We start from the raw sequence: 25260 nt of genomic DNA on the forward strand, positions 1-25260 counted from the left end.
ATACAGTTTTTCCAAGTCAAAACAGATATCCCTATGCTTGAAATGCTACTGCTAATTTCTAATTTATTCTTACAGGCTAATTTGCAAAATGAAATTGTTTGGCTGATTGGTTTGCAGTAAACATGGTAAACCAAATTGGCTTCTAAATTTAAAAAAAGGTTGAGTCTCCTCTTATAATAATCAAGAAATATTAGAAGAATTAATGGTAATGAAACTTCTATAATTAAAAAGTCAAATTCTGAAAATAACAAGCAGAAATGTACATTAACAGGTAGCAGCCACATAAATTGTTATTCTTGCAAATGGCTTTTTTGAGCTCTTTTCATGGGATAATGCAACCTCCAAAATGCAATTTACTAAATAATATATGTACCATATGTATCATAATTAAGTTCTGCAGTCTTGGGAGAATTTAGTACTATTGAACATAACAGAGATATCGGAAATAGTCCATAAAATTCTAAGAATCATAAAAGAAAGACAAAGTTGTTTTAATAGATGCTATGATTTTTAGGTCTGAAATTTAAAAAAAATTTTAGAAAGTAGTAATTATTATCTACATAAATGTAGTCAAAGAAAAATCTTGCTTATGTGTAATAGGATTTGAGCTTGAACCCTAGATTTTAAATATAGTAGACTCCATATCCTTTCTCGGAGGTTTTTGAGGACTGATTTTTGGTAATAGCTCTTTGGCATAAAATGTTTTATGAAGTCCAGCTTCTCGAAGTGCTAACTCAAAACGAAGTCTGGGGTCAGAAATTATCTGTAGAAATAAAATACAATTTAAATAAATAGCAACTCATAGAAGTAAATTTATCATTTAGTTCCATATTGTCTCAAGCTGCATAATTTGTTTTTGCTGGATAGATGACTAGATGACAATAAATTTTGTGTATGCAGTGACTACATTCTTGTCATTTTTACTGAAAATAGCCAAACCTTTCTGACATTATCACGTTCCAGTATGTTGGTGCTTTCCAACATAAGATGTATTAAATATTGTATACTAGATTAGTCACAATAAAAAACACTAAATTTATTAAAAGATGGGATAAAAAGAAGCTTACTTTCAGTATTATCATTGATTTATTTATTGATAGCTGAGGTTATAAAATATAAACAACCATTGATTAAAATAAACCTAAACCACAACCTTGTACATCAGTTTTTAAGCAGACATTTTCATTTCTCCATCATTTGGCAATATGTAAATTAAGTTCAAACACATGGCCACGACTTGAGAAACAAAATCAATAGAACTTTTCTTCCAAGGCCGGATTTCTATTTCAAGCAGAACTAGAAAATGCTTTCATCAATCTGATTCTAAGTGGGAATAGACATATGAGTAGTTCAATTTCTGTTTTCATTTATAGCTGATTGGACCTTATTCCTCCTTCCATGAATATTAATGTCAACAGACACAGTTTGCGATGATAAGAAGGTGGCCGCATATGGATTTCAGCTAATGAAGCATTTTACATGAACTCAAAGTCCCCCTAGAGGATGGAATAATAAGCTGTTGAAGGCAGCCCCTCCTTCAAGGAGTTCTTAAACTAATAGAGGTAATAAGAACGTGAACTGATAGCTACAGTTCATGGCAACCTGCTCCAAGACTAGGCACATCTCTTGGTGCCGATGAGACCAGGATGGTCTCAGGCAAGGAAGACCACTGGAGCTAACTGTAAAGTCCAACTTAGTCTTCTATAAAGCCAAGGGTTGGGGGAAAGGAAGAGAGATCAAGCAAGAAAAGAAGGTACATGCAAATTTAGAGAGGAAATAGGTCAATTTGGGATCAGGGGAATTTGGGTAGAGTACTTACCATTGGGGATTGCTGGTAAAGGACACTGTGAAGACTGGGACTTGAATTTTAAAGGATTGAAAGCCTATGCCAAGGAGTCTGGAGAGCTACTGAGCTTGTGTTTCTGTTTTCAGCATGGAACTAATAGAATCATTGTCACTGTCTAAGACACATCTGATTGTAAGTTCAGGGTGAATTAAGGTGGCAGGGAAAGAGGAGATGGAGGCAGGAGGAGTGCTTAAGAGTCTATTGTGATTGTCTAGACATGAAGTAATATATGCCTAAAACTGGCTGTCTGAAACACCACGAATGGAAGAATCAATAGAACTTGGCAAATGATAAGATACAGGGACTAGGGACAACGATGCAGTTAAGTCAACAATAATACAGAGATTTGTGTCTGAAAAGCAGCAAATCTGAGCCTTAGACCTAGGTGTCTCCTCTTTTGTTCCCAAAGAGTCTCCCTGGTTACTCTCATCCACTTCCAAGGAGTTCTGCTCTTCCACCTGCGTGCTGTTTTGACACCCTAATTATCTCCAGAGTTGTGAGGTTTAAAATATTTTCATTACGTAATATTTTCCAATAGGTATCAAGTATTTATGAAGCTCTCTCTCACATGCTGACCTCCATTCCCCCAAATCCCCTCTCCGGAGGAAGACACATCAGTTTTTTGGAAGCATGTATTAGAAACCTTCACCTAAAACTTGACATGAACAAAACAAATCCTCTCTCCCCTAAGTCTGATTTTCTTTCTGCATTCTTATATGGTTAATGGCAGCACCACATAATGATGATCATTTACTGAATTACCACTAGGTGCCAGACAAAATTCTAGACAACTGACATTTATCATCCTAATCCTCACAAGAACCTTGTAAATTATTATTTTACAGAAGAAGTAAACAAGACATGGGATGTTAATAGCTTACACAAGTTCACACAGCCAGTAAACAGTGGATGTGGATTTGAATCCAAAATGCAGGCTCTTTTCAGTATCACGAGCTGCCTAGTTTAGAATCACCCTCACTTGCATTATCCCCTCCTCCTCTTAGCCAGAGCCTTCCATGCCCCCCACCCCTCATCCCTTTGCTCCATCCTATTCCACTCAACCCCACTGCTACGAGGGCTCCACCATCTTAAAAGGACCTGATCCCACCTCCACCAACTTTCTATTCAGGACACGTTGCTATAACATAAATCTGGTTATACAATTCACCTGGTTCAGTCTCACCTCTGCTCACAGGATAAAGGTCAAAAGTCTCAGCAAGTAAGATCTACTGTACTTTTCAGTCTGACCGGAACTTATGTTTCCAGTCTCATCTTCCAGCATCCCCCTTACCATGTACCTTACATTGAGGACGTACTGGTAAGCGCCTCTTTCCACCCTTTTCTGCTTGGTGAAAACTTTACTTCATCAGCCTAGCTACCTGAAAGCTTTCCAGCTTCTGATTTCAATTCTTTGCCAGCTCCGCTGCCCTCCTGGCTTTGGCTTCTAGAGATATTCATGCATTTTCTAATTAATCCTTCTCCCTAGCCCACCCACCCCCCAATCTATTTTTGCTGTTGGTTTTAGCTTAAATCATTTGGAATGAATTCAGTTACTGCTGCCAAAATTCCTCAACTAAGATAGAGTTTTGTTGTTTCTACTTTCTCTGACTTCCCATTCAGGCTTGCCCATCTACTCCCCTCCTCCTGCCATGCAGTCCTTCGTCCCCATTATGGGGGTGATCTCACCCTACAGGCATTGTTCTCCTGCGTGCTACCTTCCTTCCCAATCCACTCCCCTGCTCACTTCCTCTGAATAGAACAAGTTTATTTTGGTCCAGATGCAGCCCTGGTACCCGGCTGAGTGCCAGATATAGTATATGTTCCCTAACTATTTGTTTAATTAATATGTGAATTTTTCTTTTCTTTTGTTTTGTTTTTTGAGGGCTGCACCCACGGCATATGTAGTTTCCCAGGGTGGGGTCCGGTCAGAGCTATAGCTACCAGCCACAGCCATGAAGGATCTGAGCCACATCTGCGACCCACTTCACAGTTCACGGCATTGCCAGATCCCAGATCCACTGAGCAAGGCCAGGGATTGACCTCACATCCTCATGGATCCTAGTTGGATTTGTAACCACTGAGCCACAACGGGAACTCCCAAACTGTTCATCTTTTTATCCCCTAGCAAAGTATGCTGCACATAGTAGAAGGTGACTCAATTTATTTGTCACTGAGTGAATGGACGTTTCCTGCTTTATAAATTAATTGAATAAGCATGGAGCTTTTCTTAGATCTGCAAAGTGAATTACTTTCTCCTATAACTTCAGTGATATCCGTTCATTCATGTGATCTGGCTTCCTCTCTTCCACCCATACGTCTAAAGAGACTAAAAAAATCCCTTCTCAGTTATAGAAATAGATTAAATGATTCAGAAGTTCTTATAGTTAGTTAAATGACCTCTTAATGCCTTTTTCCACAGCAAAAGTTTTATCATTAGCTCTGATATATTATCTTCTGTTCATTTTATTTTCTTTAGGGCCACAACAGCGGCAAAAGGAAGTTTCTGGGCTAGGAGTTGAATTGGAATTGTGGTTGCCCGCTTACACCACAGCCACAGCTATAGGGGATCCGAGCAGCATCTGCAACCTACACCACAGCTCATGGGCAACACCAGATCCTTAACCCACTGATGGAGGCCAGGGATTGAATCCACATCCTCATGGATACTAGTCGGGTTCTTAACCTGCTGAGGCACAGTGGGAACACTCTTTTATTTTTTTTAAATGGCCACAATGGTGGCACATTGAAATTCCCAGGTCAGGGATTGAATTTGAGCAGCAGCTGAGACCCATGCCAGGCTGGGGATCCAACTCAGGCCTCTGCAGTGACCTGCCAGCTGCTGTCAGATGCTCAACCTGCTGTACCACAGAAGTCTGTGTTCATTTTAAATTTCAGAAAGCTTCCCTCTACTTTGTCTTATGAGTATCATCAGTTGTTTCTTTAATAGAATTTATGTTATTCATTTAAACAAATTCTGAATATGATAAATATTTAAAAGTACAATATTAACACAACTTTGTGCTATGGTTACCTAAGAACTATTTTATAATATTAAGAATTTTTCAGTAATTATGTGTTATCATATAGAAATAAAAATTATGCTAATATGCATGTTATTTAAGTGTAAATATTGAAAATAATTTGTAAACCAAACACACACTTCTACAGTTCTTAGCATTATCACAGCTTTTGCATCAATCGTGCTAATTTTCATAATTACCTGCTGTTCATTGTATGTATTCAATGTGAAGAGTGGCTTTTGGAGAATAAATTCTTCTTCAATTCCAATACCCATCCTCGCTTTTGATGCCATTGTATCTGACATCATTCTAACAGGATCGAATTGAGCAACAATAGCAACCTAAAGGAAGAGAAAGTGTGGCTACTTGGAACAAGATACAAGCCAGATACTTCTGGGCAACATTATTAATGCTTAATGTCCACTAAACTTAAGAAATTTTATTAAAGATTATACAATTACTGTTATGATTAAATTTAGATTAAAATTTCTGCTCCAAAGCCAAAGGAAATTTTACATAGAAAATCTGTACATTTAACCACCTGGAATGTAACAAAAGCAAAAAACATTAATTTTTAACCACTAGCTATTTACGGCTATAGCAACAACCCCACAAAGCTTTCTAGAAAGTTTCATCTGATTAAGATGAATCCAGAGCATATCATTTATGGGTTAAAGTCATGTGTGTTGACATTGGTGAGCAATATGTGTGAGTTTCCATTGTACCAAACAACTAGATTTCCAGGGACTGTTAAAAAACTATTGTTTCCCCTTCTACTGAAGAACTGCAGAGTCATTTTAACCCAAATGCCCTTGTCTTTTATGATAATTGAAATCATTCAAACCTGCATGCTAATGAAAAGCCACTAATTTTGTAAATTATATGCACCATTAATAACACCTGCCTGTGAATTCCTAAAGTCAAGAATTAGCATTAAGAAAATGGCATTTTTTAATGCCATTTAGAAATTGTAATGACATAACTGGGGGGTTGACATACTTTAATTATTATAGGTTTCCCAGCCAAAATGTCTTATGCTAGAGTTCAAAACACCGATTACAGACAACGGGCACATATATTTTTCTCTCTCGAGAGGCTCACAGATGGAAAGAATCCTAATCATAGGGATTCTGTAGTTATCAAAATTTCATTTTGACAAGAATGTGTTTAGTAATAGTGATGTTAAGTTTTGTCCCCAGAAGGATATGGTCATTATTTGTTAATGAATGATTTAAGTTTTGTTGAATCTAAGATGACCAAAGCTTTTTACCAAATGTGATATAATTGTATGCATTTATACTTCTTCTATACTGTCTCATTTAACTAGATTTCTTTGATTTGAATCTAGTTTGACATTTACTATCTATGTGACTTTGGGAACCTTTAGGCCACCTCTGTTACATCTTCTATAAAATAGTAATATTAATAATACCTGCTTTATAGGGTTGTGGTAGAAATTAAATGAGGCAAAACTTGAGAGCATTTAGAAGACTTTATACTATAAATATTAAAAAAATATTAATGCCCCTTACTATAAACCTGTGGGGCCAGGACTATAATTATTACTATTCCCATTTTTTGAAGGAGAAAACGAAGCTTAGGGTGATTAAATACAAGACCTAAGTCTCCTCTGCCAGTAAGTAGAGAACTGGTTGTACCAGGTTTGAAGGATACTAGAGGCCAAGTTCTTATCCAAGATTCCACACTGCCCTCACCGGCATAGAAGGAAAACCCGACAGTCATTTCCTATCAGCTGGGAAATGGAATCAGGGAAGACTTTAGAGCTTGTGAGTTGAGCTAATCACTTTCAGGTTAAAAACTGAAAAATTACCAAGGTAAACTATTTTATCGCATTTCCCCAGTTCTTAAATCCTTGCTTTTGCCATCAACTATACTCTCAAAACTTTTGCCTACTTTTATGAACCAGAGAAATGGGAGGCTTTTATGTCTCTCCAAAAACAGTATTTTTAAAAAGTGGTTTTAAACCCCTTTGCTGACTGTGGGATAGGTTGCAACAGAGGTCCCCACCCTATAGAGGATTATCTTGCTCAAGCTCCACGTTTTTTGGAGGAAAATAAAATCCTTGGGCTGGATGTAGAGTCTCACAGCTATAATGGATACTCTTCGGCTTCTAAACTGGAGGTAATGTGGAGGTATTTAAATCTTGGGACAGCTTTTTACAAGGTGCTGATAAAGTTCTCTTAATATACTAAGAAACTGGAAATGGCTCAATATAAATCTAATTGCCCCCAGGAATGAAGGTTGGTGTCCCAATTTGGAAAAGTTACATTTTATATAGCAGATGTCATGAACTAAGCTCTAGTAATAACTCTATTAAGAGCACTTAGAAACTTTTTTTTTTTAAACCGCCCATGAAAATTTCCAAACTAAAAACACCTGTTTCCTAAGGGCTTCCAGCCGCCTCTCTCTCTCTTCTTCTTCAAGTGTTTCTTGAAGGGCCACTTCTTTTTTCTCCATCAAACGCTTTTCCAATACTTCTTGTCTATATTTAACCCTTTAAAAAAGAACACACAAGGAAGATGGGACATCAGGATAATGTTGCAGATTCTGTGGATAGGAGGATGGGACAGAAGGCATCTCTGAAGTGACACCACTGTCCTTTGGTTTTTACTTGCTTTTGGCAGATTTCACATGTCAAAGCAATAAAGGACGCTTACATAAAATACAACTTATAACAATTCTAATAATCATAGCAGGTCACAGGGCAGGAAAACATGGGGTAAAATCCAATTTATCCTTCTTCACTGAAATCACTGTATTAACTGTCAGCTGCCACAGCTGCAGGTAATCCAACTCAACAGATGGGTTGACAACCATCTCTGTTCTTTCAGCACTCTTCTAAATTTTAACATGATTTTAGTTGTTCAAAGGCTCTCTTACTGACTAGATATACATAATTTTAGAAAGAATAGTAAATAAAATACTACAATAATATGCCCGAAGTTTCACAATTGCTAGAATTTAAAACAAACATTATCTATATTGTCATTCATTTTGTCGTGAATGCCTTGAGTGGATGTGTGTGTGTGTGTGTGTGTGTTAAGAAACTTTGAGAATTGCATTTTGACTGTAGATGGCAGCAAAAACATGACTTTCCCTTAGCATTCTGTTTCCATCCTCCTTAAAATCAGCAGATATTTAAATACTTGTTTTAATACTCCTAAATTTGGCCCATCTCTGCTGCCTTTGGGGGGCAGCCTTCCTAACTACCTTCTTGCCCTAGCTATTCTTCTATTGAATTACAGAGATAAGATGTCTTTTCAAAAAAAGTAGGCACTTGGGTTCTCGAGGGAGTTGGAGGCCATTGCCTCTGGCTTCCATCACTGGCAATTTAGATTAACTTTCTCAATGGCATCAGTCACAAGTGTGCTTTGCCCTTAGCATGCCCACCTGCATTTTCTATCGATGTCTCTTCACTAGACCCTTTTCATTCTGGATCCTGACATTTACTGAGGTGTTCACTATGCACCAAGTCTTGTGCTAAGAGCTTTACCTGTTTTTAGTTCATTTAGACTTCACATGATGGAGGTCCCATTATTGATCCCATGTTGAGGCACTATTATTATTATTATTATTATTATTATTATTTGGCCATGTCTATGGCATGTGGAAGTTCCCTGGGCCAGGAATCCAACCTGTGCCACTATTGTGACCTGCGCTGACGTTGTGGCAATGCCAGATTCTTAACCCACTAGGCCAAAAAGGAACTTCCTGGGGTACCATTATTGACCCCATTTTAAAGATAAAGCCATGGAGGTATAGACAGATCCTATAACTTGTCTGAATTCTCACACACAGTAAGTGGAAGAGCCTGAGATCAAACTCAGGCAGACTGGCCACAGAGCCCCCGCCCCACCCCCACTCCGTTCCCAGCCCCATGTAGTGAACCACTATGCTCCTCTCTTCTCCCCCGATGGCTCTCCTCACCTCACTGACTTACAAATACCTACTGTGTGCCAAATTCTGTGGTGGTCATGGACAGCACACTGAGAAAAAGTCTGCTCTTAAATAGTTTATGGTTTAACAGAGACAAAAGACAAGCCTAAAAACTAAACGGGGCGTGCGATGTCTTCAGAGAGGTATAAATAAGGTCCACTGAGAATTTAGAAGGTGAGATGACTACTTGCCAGTTTGTAAGAAAGACTGGTAGGCTTCAGAAAGAGCTTAACAGAGGAGGCAGCATCTAAGCTGGATCTTGAGGACCAGGATTTGGACAGGGCAGAAGTCATGGAAGCAGAGGTGGAGCTGAAGGAGAGCCAAGATGAGGGCGGGTCTGGGAGACACTCACCAGCAGGCTCAGCATCTAATAGTGGGTGTCTTCTGCAGTTTTGCTCCCTGGGTGCCTTGATTCCCCCACCTAGTCACAGCTCCAAGAGGGGAAGGGTTCAGAGTGGCGAGAACAGAGCCAGTGGGAGAGCAATGATAGAAAAGCCCAGAAAAGCATGGGGAAGCTGAGCCTGGTAGTTAGTCATGTGGTTCCCTCAATGATTTGCTCCTGGGGAGGAAAAAACTTTAAAACCAGGTTGCTTCTGGGGTTGGCGTTGAAGCAGCAACTCTGGGAAGGAGAGGAGGGAAGCAGGCAGTGGCTCCTTGTAGGGTACAAAACCCAGAATGAGGTTTGAAAGGAAGATCCTAAGCTCCCTTGATGGCTGTGGCTGTTCTCCCACCATCTCCCAATTCAGCAGCCAGTACAGATACACAGATGCAAGAATCGCAGACTAGATTTCTCCCTTTTCCCAATGCCTCCCTGTCATGGAAAGCTCTATTTCTCATTCCCTCCATCTTCGCTAAGGCATGACACAATCTCCCTAATGAGGTTCTACTCAATTTAAGCACTGAGTACAAGCTAAGTGAACTACTCAGAAGGTTCAATTAAAAGACACCCTGGGATTTGACAATTACCATATGTTAATTCTCAGAATCTTTGAAAAGTTCCTCATCCTTTGGGATGTAAAGATTGCTTTGTCTGCAACAAAGTTTGGGTTACTTTACGGAAGAATTGTTTTAGTTAGAGGACCTCGACTGGTGAGGAAGAGATTGCAAAGGAGAGTGAGGCATTTGAGCATTTGAGTGGTAAAGAAGGTTGGCTCATGCTCTACTTTGAGGTGCCCTCATTTATTCAACAAAACTTGGAACACCTCTCCGCATCCAGCACTGTGCTAAGTACTGGAGCTGCAATTTCAACACTGGAGGATGTGCTCCTGTCCTCATAGAACTGACCATCTAATGCAGATACAATGACCCAGGCAATTATGACACAGAATGACTCTTGCTCTGATGGGACAGTGGGGCAGAGGCCATGGGAAAGGGTAGGCACCTTTACCAGAATTGGGGCATTCAGGGGAGCATCCAATAGGAAGTGCTCTGAATTGCAGACCTGAAATAAGGGGGGGGGGGGCAGGAATTCATCAGAGAGGGAGGCAAAAGAAAGAATGTTCTAGGCGGAAAAAAAAAAGCATATGAAGGCCCAGAGGTTGGAGAGCATGGTACTTTTGAAAAACTGAAAAAATATTTGGAATGAGTAAAAATGAAAAAAATGTAAGGTGAGGAGTGCCAAGAACTGAGGCTGGGAGGCAACGGAGGCCAGACTGTAGGAGCTCTGCAAGCATGAGAGCTTTGATCAGGGAAATGTGACCAGAAAATTCCTGCCATGTGGAGAAGGGATTGCAAGGAGGCAAGACTACAGAGAATTATCCAGATGTAAGTTGATGGTTTCCTGAATTAGGTCAGGGGTGCTGGCAGGAACTGGGGAGAAGACATGGATTTAAAATTTATGTAGAAAATAGAATAAAGAGGACTTAATAGTTTGTTGTTTTTTTTTTTTTTATGGTAGAGAGAGGAAGAGGCTAAGGTCTCTGTCTTGCATGGTGAACAGTGGCATCCATCACTAAAACTGAGGACTTAGAGAAAAAGGGAAGAGAAGGAATAAGGTTTAGTTTAGACACAGACCGGCTGTCATAAGATCTGGGCTAGAGAAATAGATAAGGGTCTTTATCAATGGCATGGGATCGAGATCATGGGATAGGTGACATCAACTAGGAAGAGACAAGAGTAAGAGGAGAGATAGCCTTCACTCATTCCTAGTGAAACAATTTTTTTCCATATATTTTCAGTATTTATAATTTTTTCTCATTCATTCATTCATTCAGTAGGTGCCCACCCTGTGCTGAGTGCTGTTCTAGGGTGGGTGATCCACACTGATTTAAAAAAAACCTATTCTTGGAGTTCCCATTGTGGCTCAGCAGAAATGAATCTGACTAGGAATCATGAGATTTCAGGTTTGATCCCTGGCCTCGCTCAGTGCATTAAGGATCTGGCGTGGCTGTGAGCTGTGGTGTAGGTCGCTGATGCTGCTTGAATCCTGTGTAGCTGTGGCTGTGGCATAGGCAGGCAGCTGTAGCTCTGGTTTGACCCCTAGCCTGGGAACCTCCACATGCCGTGGTGCAGCCCTAAAGAGCAAAAAATAAATAAATAAATAAACCTGTTCTCATAGTTTCATTTCTAAACACATATATTCATGTATTTAGAAAGTTTAATTTCTTTTCAAAAAAGAGGGAAATTAATTTCTCCACTCTGCTGCAACCCAAGGAAGAAACTTAAGAAAGGGATAGAAGGGGAGGAAACTATGTAGGAGAATGAGGAGAAATGGTGGCAAAGAAGCTAAGGAAATGGGATCAGCAACGTCACACACTACAGAAGATCAGTTATAACCCAAGATAATCATTGGACTAAATAACAGGGAGCCATTGGTGATCTTGGCAATTGCAGTAGAGAGTTGGCTGAAGATTAGCAGGAGATAAGGAAGCAGAAGGGAGTAGAGACAACCCCTTCTCTAGGGGGTTGCCCATAGGGAGGAGAGAGGCAGGGCGATGCTGGAGGCAGTGTAGGGCTGATGACGGCTGCATTATCTCCAAAGTGATGATCAAGATGATTCTGACTACCCTGAAGAACTGGCTATGAGAAAATTTAAGGGAACAGACACACTGAAATTCTTTCTTTTTAGAGACGCTATCGTTTAAACGCAAATAATAATTCACTTTCAAGGAGGAAACTCTTGGTGCCTCTTTCTTTTCCCAATCTGGATAGAAAAATGTCTGTGCCTAAGGAGAAGTGATGCAGAAAAACTCCTGGGAGAGAGCCAAACACTCACATATTCATAGGGAAAGAAAATAGCAACACAGTAAAGTCAATCATTTGGAAAATTTTCCACATAAATTCCTTTAGCCATTTGAAGTAGCAGATTTTCTCCAAATTAAACTGTTGCTATGAAAGTCAATGTCAGGAAGTGGCCAAACTCAACAGTCTTTAAGCTGTGCACTGAATTCCCAAACAGGAGTCCTAGGTTCATCTCTCAGTCTGCTTTCTGCTCCCTGAGTCGATGAAGTTGAGAGTGCTGCAGGGAAGGCCTTTTGGGGTCCTCTTGGGGGAGAAGGAGCATCATACTGTTCAAAAGCAACAGCTGCTGCAGAATCAGGCACAGCACTAACAATAATCTGAAAAGGATTTTGTTTAAGCCTCAGGGCCTGAGTGTAGTTGAAGGGACAAGAAGCTTTCATGCAGAAAAGAGAATTTACGTATCATTTTGGAGACTTTTTATGTGTGTATTCCACTCTGAGGGGACATGTATATACAAATGCACATGGTTTGGAAATGCCATGACTTCAGTAACAGCCTCCCTTTGCTTCAGTGAAACTTCATAAGGACTGGGCAAAATATTAAGTACAAAATCGTGACCTCCCTCCTATACAGGTAACCTCAGTCTAAAAAGAAGCTATAACAACTGAGAGAGGAAAAAAGACTTCTGAATAATTGCCGATAGTGGAAGGTTCTACAACTTTTTTTTTTTTTAAGCTTAAGCAGTAAATAAAACAGTATTAACCACACATCTTAATTACGTTACTCTAACTGCTACAGAATTCCTATGAAAAATGTTTCAGGGAAGTGATTTGCCCTGCTGAATTAGAGGCAGTTTCTAAACAAATTTGCTACTTCATTTTGAGGCTTAAACTCAACATTGAACAAGAATGATTTTAAACAGGCACATGCTGGAGTTGCTATTGCCAGAGGGGTTTCAGTGGCAGCATCATAGTGAACCTGTTTCTGCCTGCTGGGAAATCTAGTTTTGGCTTAAAGCCTACTCAGAAAGCTGTTCTTCCCACCAAGAAAAGAGAACCTCCCCACCCCCGCCCCTGCCCAGTTAGCTCTAGGGGACTCCAACAGAGAACAGTGTGCGGATCAAAACGTAAGCAAGCCAGGTGGCAGCACCTGTCCAAAGGTGGAGGGCTGAGGGAAAGGAGGTGGAGAAGCTAAGAAAGACACAAGAAGGGAAATGACATAACTGGTGCTCCCATGGGGGGCACCACCCCCAATGGCATGGGCAGCAAGACTCAACTCTGTGGGATCTTGGCTAAGGGCATAAGCAGAGACCAGTTTCTGCCAATGTAATGTGAATCCTGATACAAGGCAGTGACATCCTGGTACAGATCAACATGGGACAAGAACAAAGAGGGTTCACAGAGAACCCGCAGAACCAGGAAATGAACCCACGCCAGCCTCAAACAGAGACTATTCTTCCAGCTCAGAGCGTCTACTGGTTCCTTTGTGGGGTGTAAAGGCGAGTTCCTATTGGACTCTATTCTTTAATTGATTCATTTAGTTCATCCACATAGAGTTATCTGAGCACCTACTATATGCCAAGCACTGCCTCGAGTGCTCAGGATTCAATAGTGAAAAATAAAAACCAAACAAGGTTTGCCCACCCCCTTAAATCTTACATTATTTGTGGTTTGTTCTATATAAGCATGCCTAAATTAACATCCTAGTAAAACATGTAAAATTGTTTTAATAAGTTATTTTTGAATTTATCACAAAGTCCTAAATTAGAGAGTTCCTTTTTATATTGTTACAGAGTGATGGTTCTCAACTACAACAGTCATTAGAATCACAGGAACTTATAAAAACTTCTGGTACCAGGGCCCCACACCACACTAATTATGTCATAATCTGGTGCGGGGGCTCAAGCATTGTTATTTTGTTAAAAGTTCCCCAGATAATTCTAATGGGCAGCCTGGTCTGAAGTGCACCTGGCCCCAAGGGTGCCTAATTTGCACTAATATCAGAATCACCTCAAGGGCTTGTTCGAGCTCAGATTTCTTGATCATCTCCAGAGTTTCTGACTCACGAACAGAGAGGTGGTGCTTGAAAATCTGCATCTCTAAGAAGTTTCCAGGTGATGCCAATTCCACTGGTATGGGAGGGGCTACACTTTGAGAACCACAGCAAAGATATTTAGAGAGACTCTACCTGCCTACTATTAGTGAGACAAAACCAGGTACAAATTACTATCAGATAGGTCTTCTTATTTCTTTTGCCTGTGCTAAACATTACACTTACCTATCTTGGATTGATCCAAACTTGAAGTTCCTGCTTTCATGCTATTGACATTCAAGAGCAGAATCTTTCCACCCGACCCCACCCCAATGGCCCTAACACACATATGACAAGTTCTCCCACTGACAGTGGTCCTCCCAGGCTTGGGTCAATGTTCCTGATGGGCAGTTGCAACATTGACTGTTACTGTACCTCTTTCTTTCCCTCCAGTGGACAAAACACTGATGTATCCTGATGACCTTCAAAAGCCTCAGGCTCCTGATAATATTTAAAGGTCTATTCAATAAAATCATAGGAATAACTTGAAAGCATTTCAGCCTTAAAAAGGAGCTATGAGCCACTTTCCCTGGGAATAGTTGTTGCAGCTCCAGGGGGTAGATATTTTTCGTCCTAGAAATGAAAACCTATAAATGAGAGTGATACGCATTTTCCTGTTGGTTGTAATCAGTTCCAACTTAGCCATCTGAGTTCATTTGAGTTGGAAATGCAGAGATCTAAACAGCTGTGAAGCAAGGACTTAAATCTGGGAATTCAGAGCTGAATATGGGACAAGATGTGAGGAGAGGGTTACTGAAAGAATCCTGCATATATCATTTTAGTCCTTTCCCCAAGTTAGTGCAGAAAGACATTTCTGCCACATTTATCCCCCTCTTTCTGACCCATTCTTAACTCCTTCCACCTAGTTTTCAATGATCCTTTTATATCCTCATATAGTCTCAAAATTTCTCTAGAATACTCCTTTCCAATAGCATTTCAAGTAGCATATAGGAAATAAAAGATGCACTGTCTATGGAGAATTAAAAGCAATAACAAAAGCTTGTGTCTTTTTCCTTTTTAATCACTTTGGACAAGCAAGTCTAAACAAAGTGATTAAAAAAAAACCAACTCCCTCCACTGGAGCACACTTCTCTGTTGCAGTGTCAGGTCACTGCCCTTACTGAGGGTTATTCAAAACTCTGCCCTTACAGTCCTTTGATTCCCAATAGCATTCTCTTCTCTCCTGCTTCAGCAGCCCACTCCTCAGACCAAACTTGGAGCTTGGCATCACCTAGAACTATTGAAACTGTGGGGAAGCAGTACTCAAATCCATTTCACTTGCCTTCACTAATCAAGGTCATTTTAAGACCTGCATGTTCTCAAGTTGCATGGAGCCTTAACAATAACATGTTTGCCCAAGCTGTTTTTCAGGAACTGGAAGTCAGGTGTGTCTAGTTCAAGTGGAGCTGGTTACTGCATAGGATCACCGACCCTCCAACTCAGCATGCAGGAGTATCTGCTAGGTGAGCATTGATATCAAAGCGCTGAAAACTCCACCCTCAGATCCCTCTAAGACTTCCATTTTTGAATGTGCAGAGACTTGTAGCTTCGTTACGCCTGAGCAGAATGATGATTACTGCACTTTTTCCAAGCGGCTTTCCCCACACCCACAGGGTCCCTACATCTCAGACCGCCCTGCTGCTTAGTTCTTTATCCCACAAATACACGGAGCCCTACGCCTTTGGGGAGGAGGGTTTGAGACTTGTTCTCCTGTCTCCTTACTTGGCTGCTTTGCTAATAAACACTCTCTTTGCTGCAAACCTTTGGCTTCTCAGCATTTTGCCTTGCTGCTGTCAGGCAAAATGAACCTGGTATAGGAACAACATTTCCCTGCCAAAATTTTACACTGAGGGATTCTGTTCAGACTCCACATATACCGATAAATGATGCATGCTGTATAACTTTAGGAGTGGATTGCCTTCAAACTTCAACCCTTTTTTATGTTCTTATTCATTTAACCTTATTCAGAATACCTACTACTACTTGAGCTTATCAGGCTCTCCATTTCTTAAAAATACTTATTAACTATGAACTTTGTGCCAGGCTTGATCTTCCCTCATGAAGTTTCCTGTCATTCTATCTCTTCCTCTTCTCTCAGGCCATGAGACACAACTAGATTTTACTGAATTCTCTCTCCAGCTTTGAATCAATGGTCCTACCTCTTCAAAGGCATTGTCACTAGTATCTTTTATTGTCTTTTTTTCTTTCCACATCTGCACTGCCAATTTCTAGCCCAAATTCTTTATTGAATTTATTACATATTTGTGAGGTTTGACCCTTACTTGGACATTTAAAACTCCTCCAGAATGATTTTTTGGCCATGCCCATGGTATGCAGATGTTCCCAGGCCAGAGATCAAACCTGCACCACAGCAGTGACAATGCCAGATCCTTAACCCACTGTGCCACCAGGGAACTCCTAGAATGATTTTATTTAGCCTCAGCTGCTATACATTCTCCATCTTAGCAGAGAACCTCACCTCCTGGTTTACTGAAAAGGCCATAAATCTTCATTTTCCCCACCATGCTCTGTCTACTTCCAGTCTTGTCAAGACTCACCTCTATTCATACTTTGTTCTTTAAACCCAAACCTAGTCATCCCATAAACCTAATCGTCTTTAGGATCTTGCTCTAGAAGTGAATCTCTTCTTTTCCTATTCTTCAGTCTCTCTCTCTCTCACCTCAGTGGTTCTTTTTCTTCTGTGTACAAACATCTTTAAATGGGGAAAGCATGCATCTCTCCACTCTCTTTTTTTAGCTACCATCCCCTCTCCCCCTTCACTGCAAAATGTCTTAAATGAAGAAGCCATACTTTCTGTCTCTAGTTCTTTGCTTCTTATTTCATTCAAAATTTCCTGCAGTCTGGCCTCTGACTTTTCCACTCTGGGGAAATGGCTCTCCCCAGTGTCTCCAAATTCTTTTAGAGCTTCTTGGACTTGACCTGTCCACAATGCCTTGTACTGATGACCACCTCCTTCATGAAATGCACATCCTTCCTCTCACTGCTTTTCCTCCTTTTCTTTCTTTCTTTTTTTTTTTGTCTTTTTGCCATTTTTCTTGGGCCGCTCCCGCAGCATATGGAGGTTCCCAGGTAGGGGTCCAATCGGAGCTGTAGCCACTGGCCTACGCCAGAGCCACAGCAACGCGGGATCAAAGCCGCATCTGCAACCTACACCACAGTTCACGGCAACGCCGGATCATTAACCCACTGAGCAAGGGCAGGGTCCGAACCCACAACCTCATGGTTCCTAGTCGGATTCGTTAACCACTGCGCCACGACGGGAACTCCTTCCTCCTTTTCTTTTATTGTCTCCTTTTCATCTGTCCACCCAAGGTTCCAATACAAATCCTTTTTTCACAATTTAAAAACATTGTCTGGGAAATATGACTTCAGTTACAATCAAGGCATGAATAGTTGCAGTCTCCACCTCCTTCAAAGCCCCAAATCCTTTGATCCTTTATTTTTTCCTCTATGTAAGATGGGCCTCAGATAAATCCCTCAAATGTAACTGTATTACAGAGATAATTAAATGCAGAGCTTCTGCTTTAATGGGCATCTGAGCTTGGTATTGTGTTGACATCCTTTTGTGAAGACTTAGGAACAAAGCTGATGACACACACCTAAGGAGACATCTGTAATTCCTCCTGACATCCTCTTAGAAATGAGCCACCATGGTACCAAGGGTACCATGGACAGGGCCAAGATTCTGCCTAGTCAGTTATATTGAGTTGACTTTAACCCAAAGACAGAGAATTAAGTTCCCAATGTTTAATACCTTATAACATGGCTGCAACAATTCTAGCCTGAAATATCTATGGTACAATTAGTCACTTCGGCTACCTAAAAATCATAGAATGTATAAGTTTGAGCAATACAACTTCTTGGAGCCAAGAAAATCTTTTATGTTCTTAAATAACTGACTGGAGGCATAACATTTGGATTATTAGCTATAAGCCGTTTTATAAGTTTAGGAGATATCTTCTAAAAATAATGACTCTAATATTAGAAGAGCTGTTTTGTTTTTGTTTTTTTTTTAATCCCTGCTTTCTGATAGTAATTGTATAGGGCAACTGCCTATTATGGCCAAATCTAGATTTTAATAATTAGACCATAATGTTTTAGATATCTGTTGTTTTTTACACTCTAGTATCAGCCTAGTAACATCAATCCCCTTCAAACTGCCTCTCTTCATTCCATGTAGTTCTGATTTTTGTTTTTGTTTTTATGGCCACACTTGTAGCATATGGAAGTTCCCAGGCTAAGAGTCAAGTTAGAGAGCCAAAGCTGCAGCCTATTCCACAGCCATGGCAACACTGGATCCAAGCCACATCTGTGACCTATGCTGCAGCTTGCAGCAACACAGGATCCCCAATCCACTGAGCAAGTCCAGGGATCAAACCCCTATCCTCAAAGAAACAATGTCAAATCCTTAAACGCTGAGCCACAACAGGAACTCCCATGCAGTTCTGTTGAAGCCTTTAATCAGAGAACCCCCCCTCCATCTTTCCTAGTTTTGAGGTTTACATGGGACCACATGTGGTTAACAGTAGTACATTACAAATATGGCTACAGTGATTGGCCCTCAGTGAGCACATGAATTCAGCTGAGCCAATCAGAATCCTTCCCTGGGGATTTATATATGGATATTAAAGAAGAAAAGCTTTCTCTTCTCTCTGAGGTCACTAAACTGGAATGATATGATTAACCTTGGAGCTGCTTATAGCCATGCCTCCCTTTTCTCCCACCCCTCTCCCCTCCAGCCCAGACACATGAGGAAGTCCATTTCAATGCACAAACAGATACAGAGCAAAAAACCAGAAAGAGAGTGAGAGGAAACTGAAAAAGCCACTGCAGTTCCTAAGGCAAGACCCACTCCTGGGCTCCTATTCACATGAATCTATCCATTCTTTTTTCTGCTTAAGCTAGTTGGAGTGAGTTTTCTCTCAGTTGCTTCTGAGGAATCCTGACTAATAAACATATCTTCTATTGATAAGGGAAGAACTTATCTTTTTTACTCTCTATAGGAGGAAAGCACATACAGAGCTGTTCCAAGGGATAATCAGTTCATTTCCCAAACTGATGGCCCATGGAATGTTAATAGCTCACAGGTTGTGTGCCATGAAGAATGTGCTGGATGATCTAGTAAGTTTGGGAAAAACTAAGAGAAACAAAGTGACATGAAATAGTTACTGCGATATAGTGGTAAGCTTTATGAATCTCCAAAAGAAGGGCTTAGTATGCCAATTTCCCCAAATTATCTGATAGTAGAAACTTTTTTCAATAGTACCCAGTTTAGGAAATATTACTTGCTTTTCCATGAACAAGTATGGATATGCAAGTATTGAACTAGTGGGCATTAACACATGTACACTTATTGGTTTGCATTATAGTTATTTATTTTAGCATATTGCTTCTGTTAGACTGTATTTCCCCGAGTACACTGCCTATGTCTTAACCGCTTTTGTCTTCCCGAGAACTAGCAAAGGGCCTAAACCAGAATGGCATGCACCAACACAAGAAAGACAGAATGAATGGTGAATGAACTTTTAAAGCTAAGGAAAGCACCCAATTGAATTTCCTAAGTTGTAGGTAAATAACAGGACATAGGAGTTGACAAAATAAAAATTTAAGAATAAATTGAATATATGCTTCTCCATTAAGCCTGTCTAATTAGTCAGTAGCTATTCCTCTGTAAGATATTTAATCATTTGAGGAGTGAAAGTGTAGCTGAATTATTGGATAACAAAGTGGGTATCTAGTTTCTTTGGGCAATCAGGAGCCACTAAAAGGCTAACTCAAATAACATCCATGAAGCAGACTTGCTGATACTGTGATTTTGGAGGGGCAGCACAGGGAAGGATGGCATGTGGGCTTCCAGGAATTATTTATCATGAACTCAAATTTAAAAAACTACCCAGGGAGACTGGCATTTATTTGCCTAATTGCCTCCTTATACTCATTTTTTCAGCGTATACATATTAAGTGCCACACACATGAATGTGTAAAAATCATGATCTGAAAAACACAGGAAAAGCTCAGAGCAATTGGAAATTCACCTATCAAGTAGACAAGAGCAGAGCCTATATCTGGATGTTTTAATACATATAAGAGCTTGCTACTTGTCATCATATGAGTTCACCAAGAAAAGACATCTGTCATTCGCCACTAATTGGGTAATTTTCACAGTGACTCTTGAACTCACAAATGGTTTATGGGAGATGAAAAATGGTTTATGGTATTTTAACATCACAATTAATATGTGCCACACTTTAAACATCTTTAAGATCCTACATAATCATTTTATCTGTTATATAAGAAGGGAACTCACGTTAAGGGTTTACCTCATTATACTAGAAGCCCTCTTTAAATCCTTCCCACTTCAGTTTGTAAAGAAAAAGAAATGATTTAAAGGTAAGAAAATAACCTTAGCATAGGTAATTAGTTTTACTGGAGCTTTTTTTTATCCTCTGAAAAATTCTTAGAAGACACATAACATTTCTGACAACCCTAATTTCAATAAGAGTGTTTTCAGATACACAAATACTGAAACTGTCGTGTTGGTGTGGAACTTTGAACAACTACACTAATAAAATTTACCACTGTGTTATCAAATCATAATATTTCACTCTGGTTTTATCTCTTTTTAACTTCTGATTTTTATTGGTCCTCATTCTTCCAGAGACAGATACCTTTATTATTATGATGGCTTCTCTTCTTCAGGAGTCATGATGAAAAGGCATTGAGACAACAAAAGAAACCACAGTCCTCTCCCTCAAACAAATGATTTAAGTAAATAAGATTAATAAAACTTGCCTTCTCTAATACTGTTTGAAAAATCCCTTTTACATTCTCTTTCTTCCTTCCCAGGTCTCTCAGAACTTCTGTAGACAGCAAACATCAAAAAGACCAAAGATTTTTATAGTGATTCAACCACCCACGGCAATGAAGTAAACCCTGGTTTTCTTTCAGTCTAGGAAAAGATCAGCAAAGAGGCTTCACAAACAGCCTCTTTAACATTTGAGGTTAGAAAAAAAATCAGTGTAGCAGAAAGGTTACTTTCATAAATACCACTGGGGGTTTGGTTCCTTTTCCCTTCAACTTTTTTTTTTAAAGTAATTCCTCTGCATTCCCCCCCCCAACCTCCTCGCCATGCAAACATTATAAAAGATTTTCTTTACCAAAACTTTTTGGTTAGGCATTTTAAGTATACTTTAAAGAAAAAATGAGGAGTTCTCTTGTGGTACAGTGGGTTAGGAACCCAGCATTGTAACTGCAGAAGCTCTGGTCTGTCTGTGGTGTGGCTCCATCCCTGGCCCAGGAACTTCCACATGCCATGGGCACAGCCCCCCAAAAATAAAAAACAACAAAAAAATAAAATATCTTTAGTTTGTGGCATGACTTTTCTAGAGCCTCTTTTCCTTCGCTCCTTCAAATGCTAGTTTACTCCTGCTGCAGGGGAAATTTCCCCCTTCAGGTTTCAACTCACTTCTCCAGTGACTTCCTGCCAGGGCTCCCCTCTCCCAGGAGTCTTTTCTGTCTTAGTATTCCACCTTCAGGAGTGTTCTCGGGACTCTTTGTTCCTTTGTCCTTTAGAGACAGACACCTCCACAAAGCCGTGCACCCTACAATCCCGACAAGTGAGAGCTGGGGGCAGGAGACTCCCGTCCCCAGTGAGTCTTGATGAGCTCTGTTGCCCAGCTGCAGTTTTCTTAGGTGAGAGGCCAAAGCTGATATTCTAGAAAGGCTATTACTAGAAGGGAGGTGGGGATGGGGGACGGAGAGAGGGATGGTTTTCTCCAGAGCCCAAGCAGATTAACAAAGTTGAGAATTGTATTATTGACTAAATTGCAAGGGAGCCAACTTTATTGGAAAAGATAAAACAATAAGCTGGAAAGAGATCCAGATAAAATTACAAATAAAACCTTGGTTACTGACTCGCAGCCCCCTTTTTAAAAGAGACATTTTCTCAACAGCATTATTTAGGTATTGGCAGAAATAAATCTCCAAAAGCCCTGTATTTTCCTTTCCTACATTAAATTAAAGGTGTCCATATCCATATTCTGTGGGACTTCTCTTTGGAAGCTTTTCAAAGGAAATGGAGAAATTCCTAGAGAAGGGTCATGGGCCAGAGAAGCATAATAAAGCAGGCTTTCAAAAATTGCACAATTCATACAATTTAACAGTAGATCAGAATTACAACTAAATCCCAAACTTGGGGAACATCTGGGGAAAGGATGGATGGGCTAAGAGACATAGGGCAGAGTTTCCTAAGTAAGTTGGTAAACATAAGAGATAATTAACTTTTATGAAACTGTATGTTAATAAATGTTGCAATGGCCAAGTGCTGGTCTATCTAGACAGCTAACAGGGACACAGAGAGATTGTTGTGTCTCATGTGTGTTCACATTTTGCACAGAGGGCAAAGCAACAACTCAAGAGGCTTCTTAGGAAGAAGAGTTTGCTCCAGTCCCAAGAACTTCATGGTAATTGAAATCAGAAAATAGCCTGACCCCCAAACAGTAAACCTGCAGGAAAATCCACTTAGTCCACATTAAAATGACAAAAGGGGCATGAATCTTGCTCCTCAAAGTAGATTATTACTCTAACCCAAGCTACTGGGCAATCCAATGGCTTGAATAGCAAAAGAAGGCTCTTTTATTTTCTCTAAAAGCTATAAGCTGAGTGTCTACACAATTCTAATGTCTTAGAGATATAGCCAACTTTGTCACATATATGAAAGGCAACTCACATTTTTCTCTCCAAGTGACTCTAAATTTTAATCTTTATTGTCCTCTCCCAGATGGCACAGCTCCTCTCTGCCAGATTCCCCATTATTTCAAGAGACAAGAATATTCCCTGAGGCCGCCTTTTGAATATACATCTTTCTGAGATCATGTCTCTGGTTTTCCTGAAGACTGTCACATCAATAAATCTGTCTTCTGCCTGGATCCTTAGTTTTGAAAATAATTTTATCACCTTAGCCAGGCACAGCCAACATTTCTCTCATACATGTTCTTTGGTTCAAGTATAAAATCTTGCTTGGATTGTTCCATTCCAAAATGTTCATAGGCAGAACATGACATAATTGCAGATAGAGACAAGTCTTTCTGCAAAGAGGCCGAATGCTACATATAGGCCACAGGAAGACCCTACCTGAGCCTAATCCAACATAAAATCAGTTACATCCATTACCATGGATGCCTTAGAAGTTATGGTTTGTGGTGCAATACTCTGACAGATCATAGGGATTAACTTGCACCAAAAGCTCCTAGAATTTTTTTTAAGCATCAAAAAGCTTGGTTCTTTAGAAACATTTAGAGATTTCAAGCCCACACACACTCAGATAGTACTGATAATCCTCTCTGTTTGTGGGATTTGGAAGAGCTACAAAGTATAAAAGAGCCACAATATTTTGACAAAGTGGTATATTCTCTTTATGTGTATTTGATGGAAACTTTTGAACCCTACCCCTTCAATTGATAAAATGTCATAAATATTTAAGTATATGAACAATTGTTCCTATAAAGTCTTCATATACTCAAATATTTATGACTATATATATATATATATATATACTCTTTGGTGTATATATGAAGTGCGAATATTTTTTTCCTTAAAACCTCTTTATTTATAAAATTTAAAAAATTAAAGTAAGTTAATTTACAATGTTGTGTCAGTTTCTGCTGTACAGTAAAGTGATCTGGTCATACATATAAATACTCCTTTTCTTTTTTGTTAATTTTTTTTATTAAAGCATAGTTGGTTTATAATGTTTCTTCAATTTCTGTTATACACCAAAGTGACCCGATCACACACAGTTCCCTGTGCTGTACAGTAGGGCACCATTGCCCATCTATCCCAAATATAGCAGTTTGCATCCCCAAACCCCAAACTGCCCATTCATCCTCCCTCCCCTATTCCCCCTGGGAACCATAAGTCTGCTGTCCTTGTCTATGATGTTTCTGTTTTGTAGATAGGATCATCTGTGTCATATTTCAAATTCCACAAATAAATGATGTCATATGGTATTTATCTTTTTCTTTCAGGCTTACTTAGTATGAGAGTCTTAATTCTATTCATGTTGCTACAAATGGCATTAGTTTGCCTTTTTTTATGAATGAGTACTATTCCACTGTATATATGTACCACATCTTCTTAATCCAGTCATCTGTCGATGGACATTTAGGTTGTTTCCATGTCTTGGCTATTGTGAATAGTGCTGCAATGAACACAGGGGTGCATGTTTCTTTTTCAGTGAAAGTTTTGTCTGGATATATCATAGGAGTGGGAATGCTGGATCATATCATAGTTCTATATTTATTTTTCTGAGGTACCTCCATAATGTTTTCCATAGTGGCTGTACCAGTTTACATTCCCACCAACAGTGTAGGAGGGTTCCCTTTTCTCCCACAGCATTTTTTATTTGTTGACTTGTTAATAATGGCCATTCTGACAGGTGCGAGGTGGTACCAAAATGGTTTTGATTTGCATTTCTCTAATAATTAGTGATGCTGAGAATTTTTTCATGTGCCTGCTGGCCATCTGTATATCTTCTTTGGAGAAATGTCTATTTAGGTCTTCTGCCCATTTTTCAGTTGGGTTGTTTGTTTTTTTGCTGTTGATTTTGGATGAGTTATTTGTACGCTTTGGAGATTAGGCCCTTGGCTGTTGCATCATTTGCAAAGATTTTCTCCCATTCTGTGGGTTTAAGGCTTCTGACAAAATCAAACACCCATTTCTGATAAAAACTCTCCAGAGAGTGGGCATATAGGGAACCTACCTCAACATAATAAAATCCATATGTGAAAAACCCACAGCTACCATCATTCTCAATGGTGAAAAATTGAAAACATTTCCACTAAGATCAGGAACAAGACAGGATGTCCACTTTCACCATTATTATTCAACATAGTTTTGGAAGTTCTGGCCATGGTAATCAGAGAAGAAAAAGAAATACAAGGAATCCAAACTTGAAAAGAAGAAGTAAAACTATTACTGTTTGCAGATGACATACTATACCTAGAAAACCCCTAGAAAACTATTAGAACTCATCAACGAACTTGGTAAAATTGCAAGATACAAAATTAATACACAGAAATTGATTGTATTTCTATATACTGACAACTGAACATCAGAGAGAGAAATCAAGAAACCATCCCATTTACC

At 39.7% G+C, this 25260-nt stretch overlaps 1 protein-coding gene across 1 annotated transcript in view; it reads right to left on the minus strand.

The window, feature by feature from the left end:
* Positions 1–467: 467 nt before the first annotated feature.
* CCDC148 (coiled-coil domain containing 148) overlaps positions 468–25260 on the minus strand; it is a 278930-nt gene continuing 254137 nt past the window's right edge. Inside the window, exons 14-16 of the mRNA XM_047772670.1 lie at positions 7264–7381; positions 5067–5207; positions 468–763 (exon numbers count right to left, since the gene is read on the minus strand). Coding sequence (XP_047628626.1) covers positions 617–763; positions 5067–5207; positions 7264–7381 — 406 coding nt within the window. The 3' untranslated portion in view covers positions 468–616. The remainder of the gene's footprint in view (positions 764–5066; positions 5208–7263; positions 7382–25260) is intronic.

The sequence above is a fragment of the Phacochoerus africanus genome, chromosome 3 (genome assembly GCF_016906955.1).
Source record: "Phacochoerus africanus isolate WHEZ1 chromosome 3, ROS_Pafr_v1, whole genome shotgun sequence".
NCBI lineage: Eukaryota > Metazoa > Chordata > Mammalia > Artiodactyla > Suidae > Phacochoerus > Phacochoerus africanus.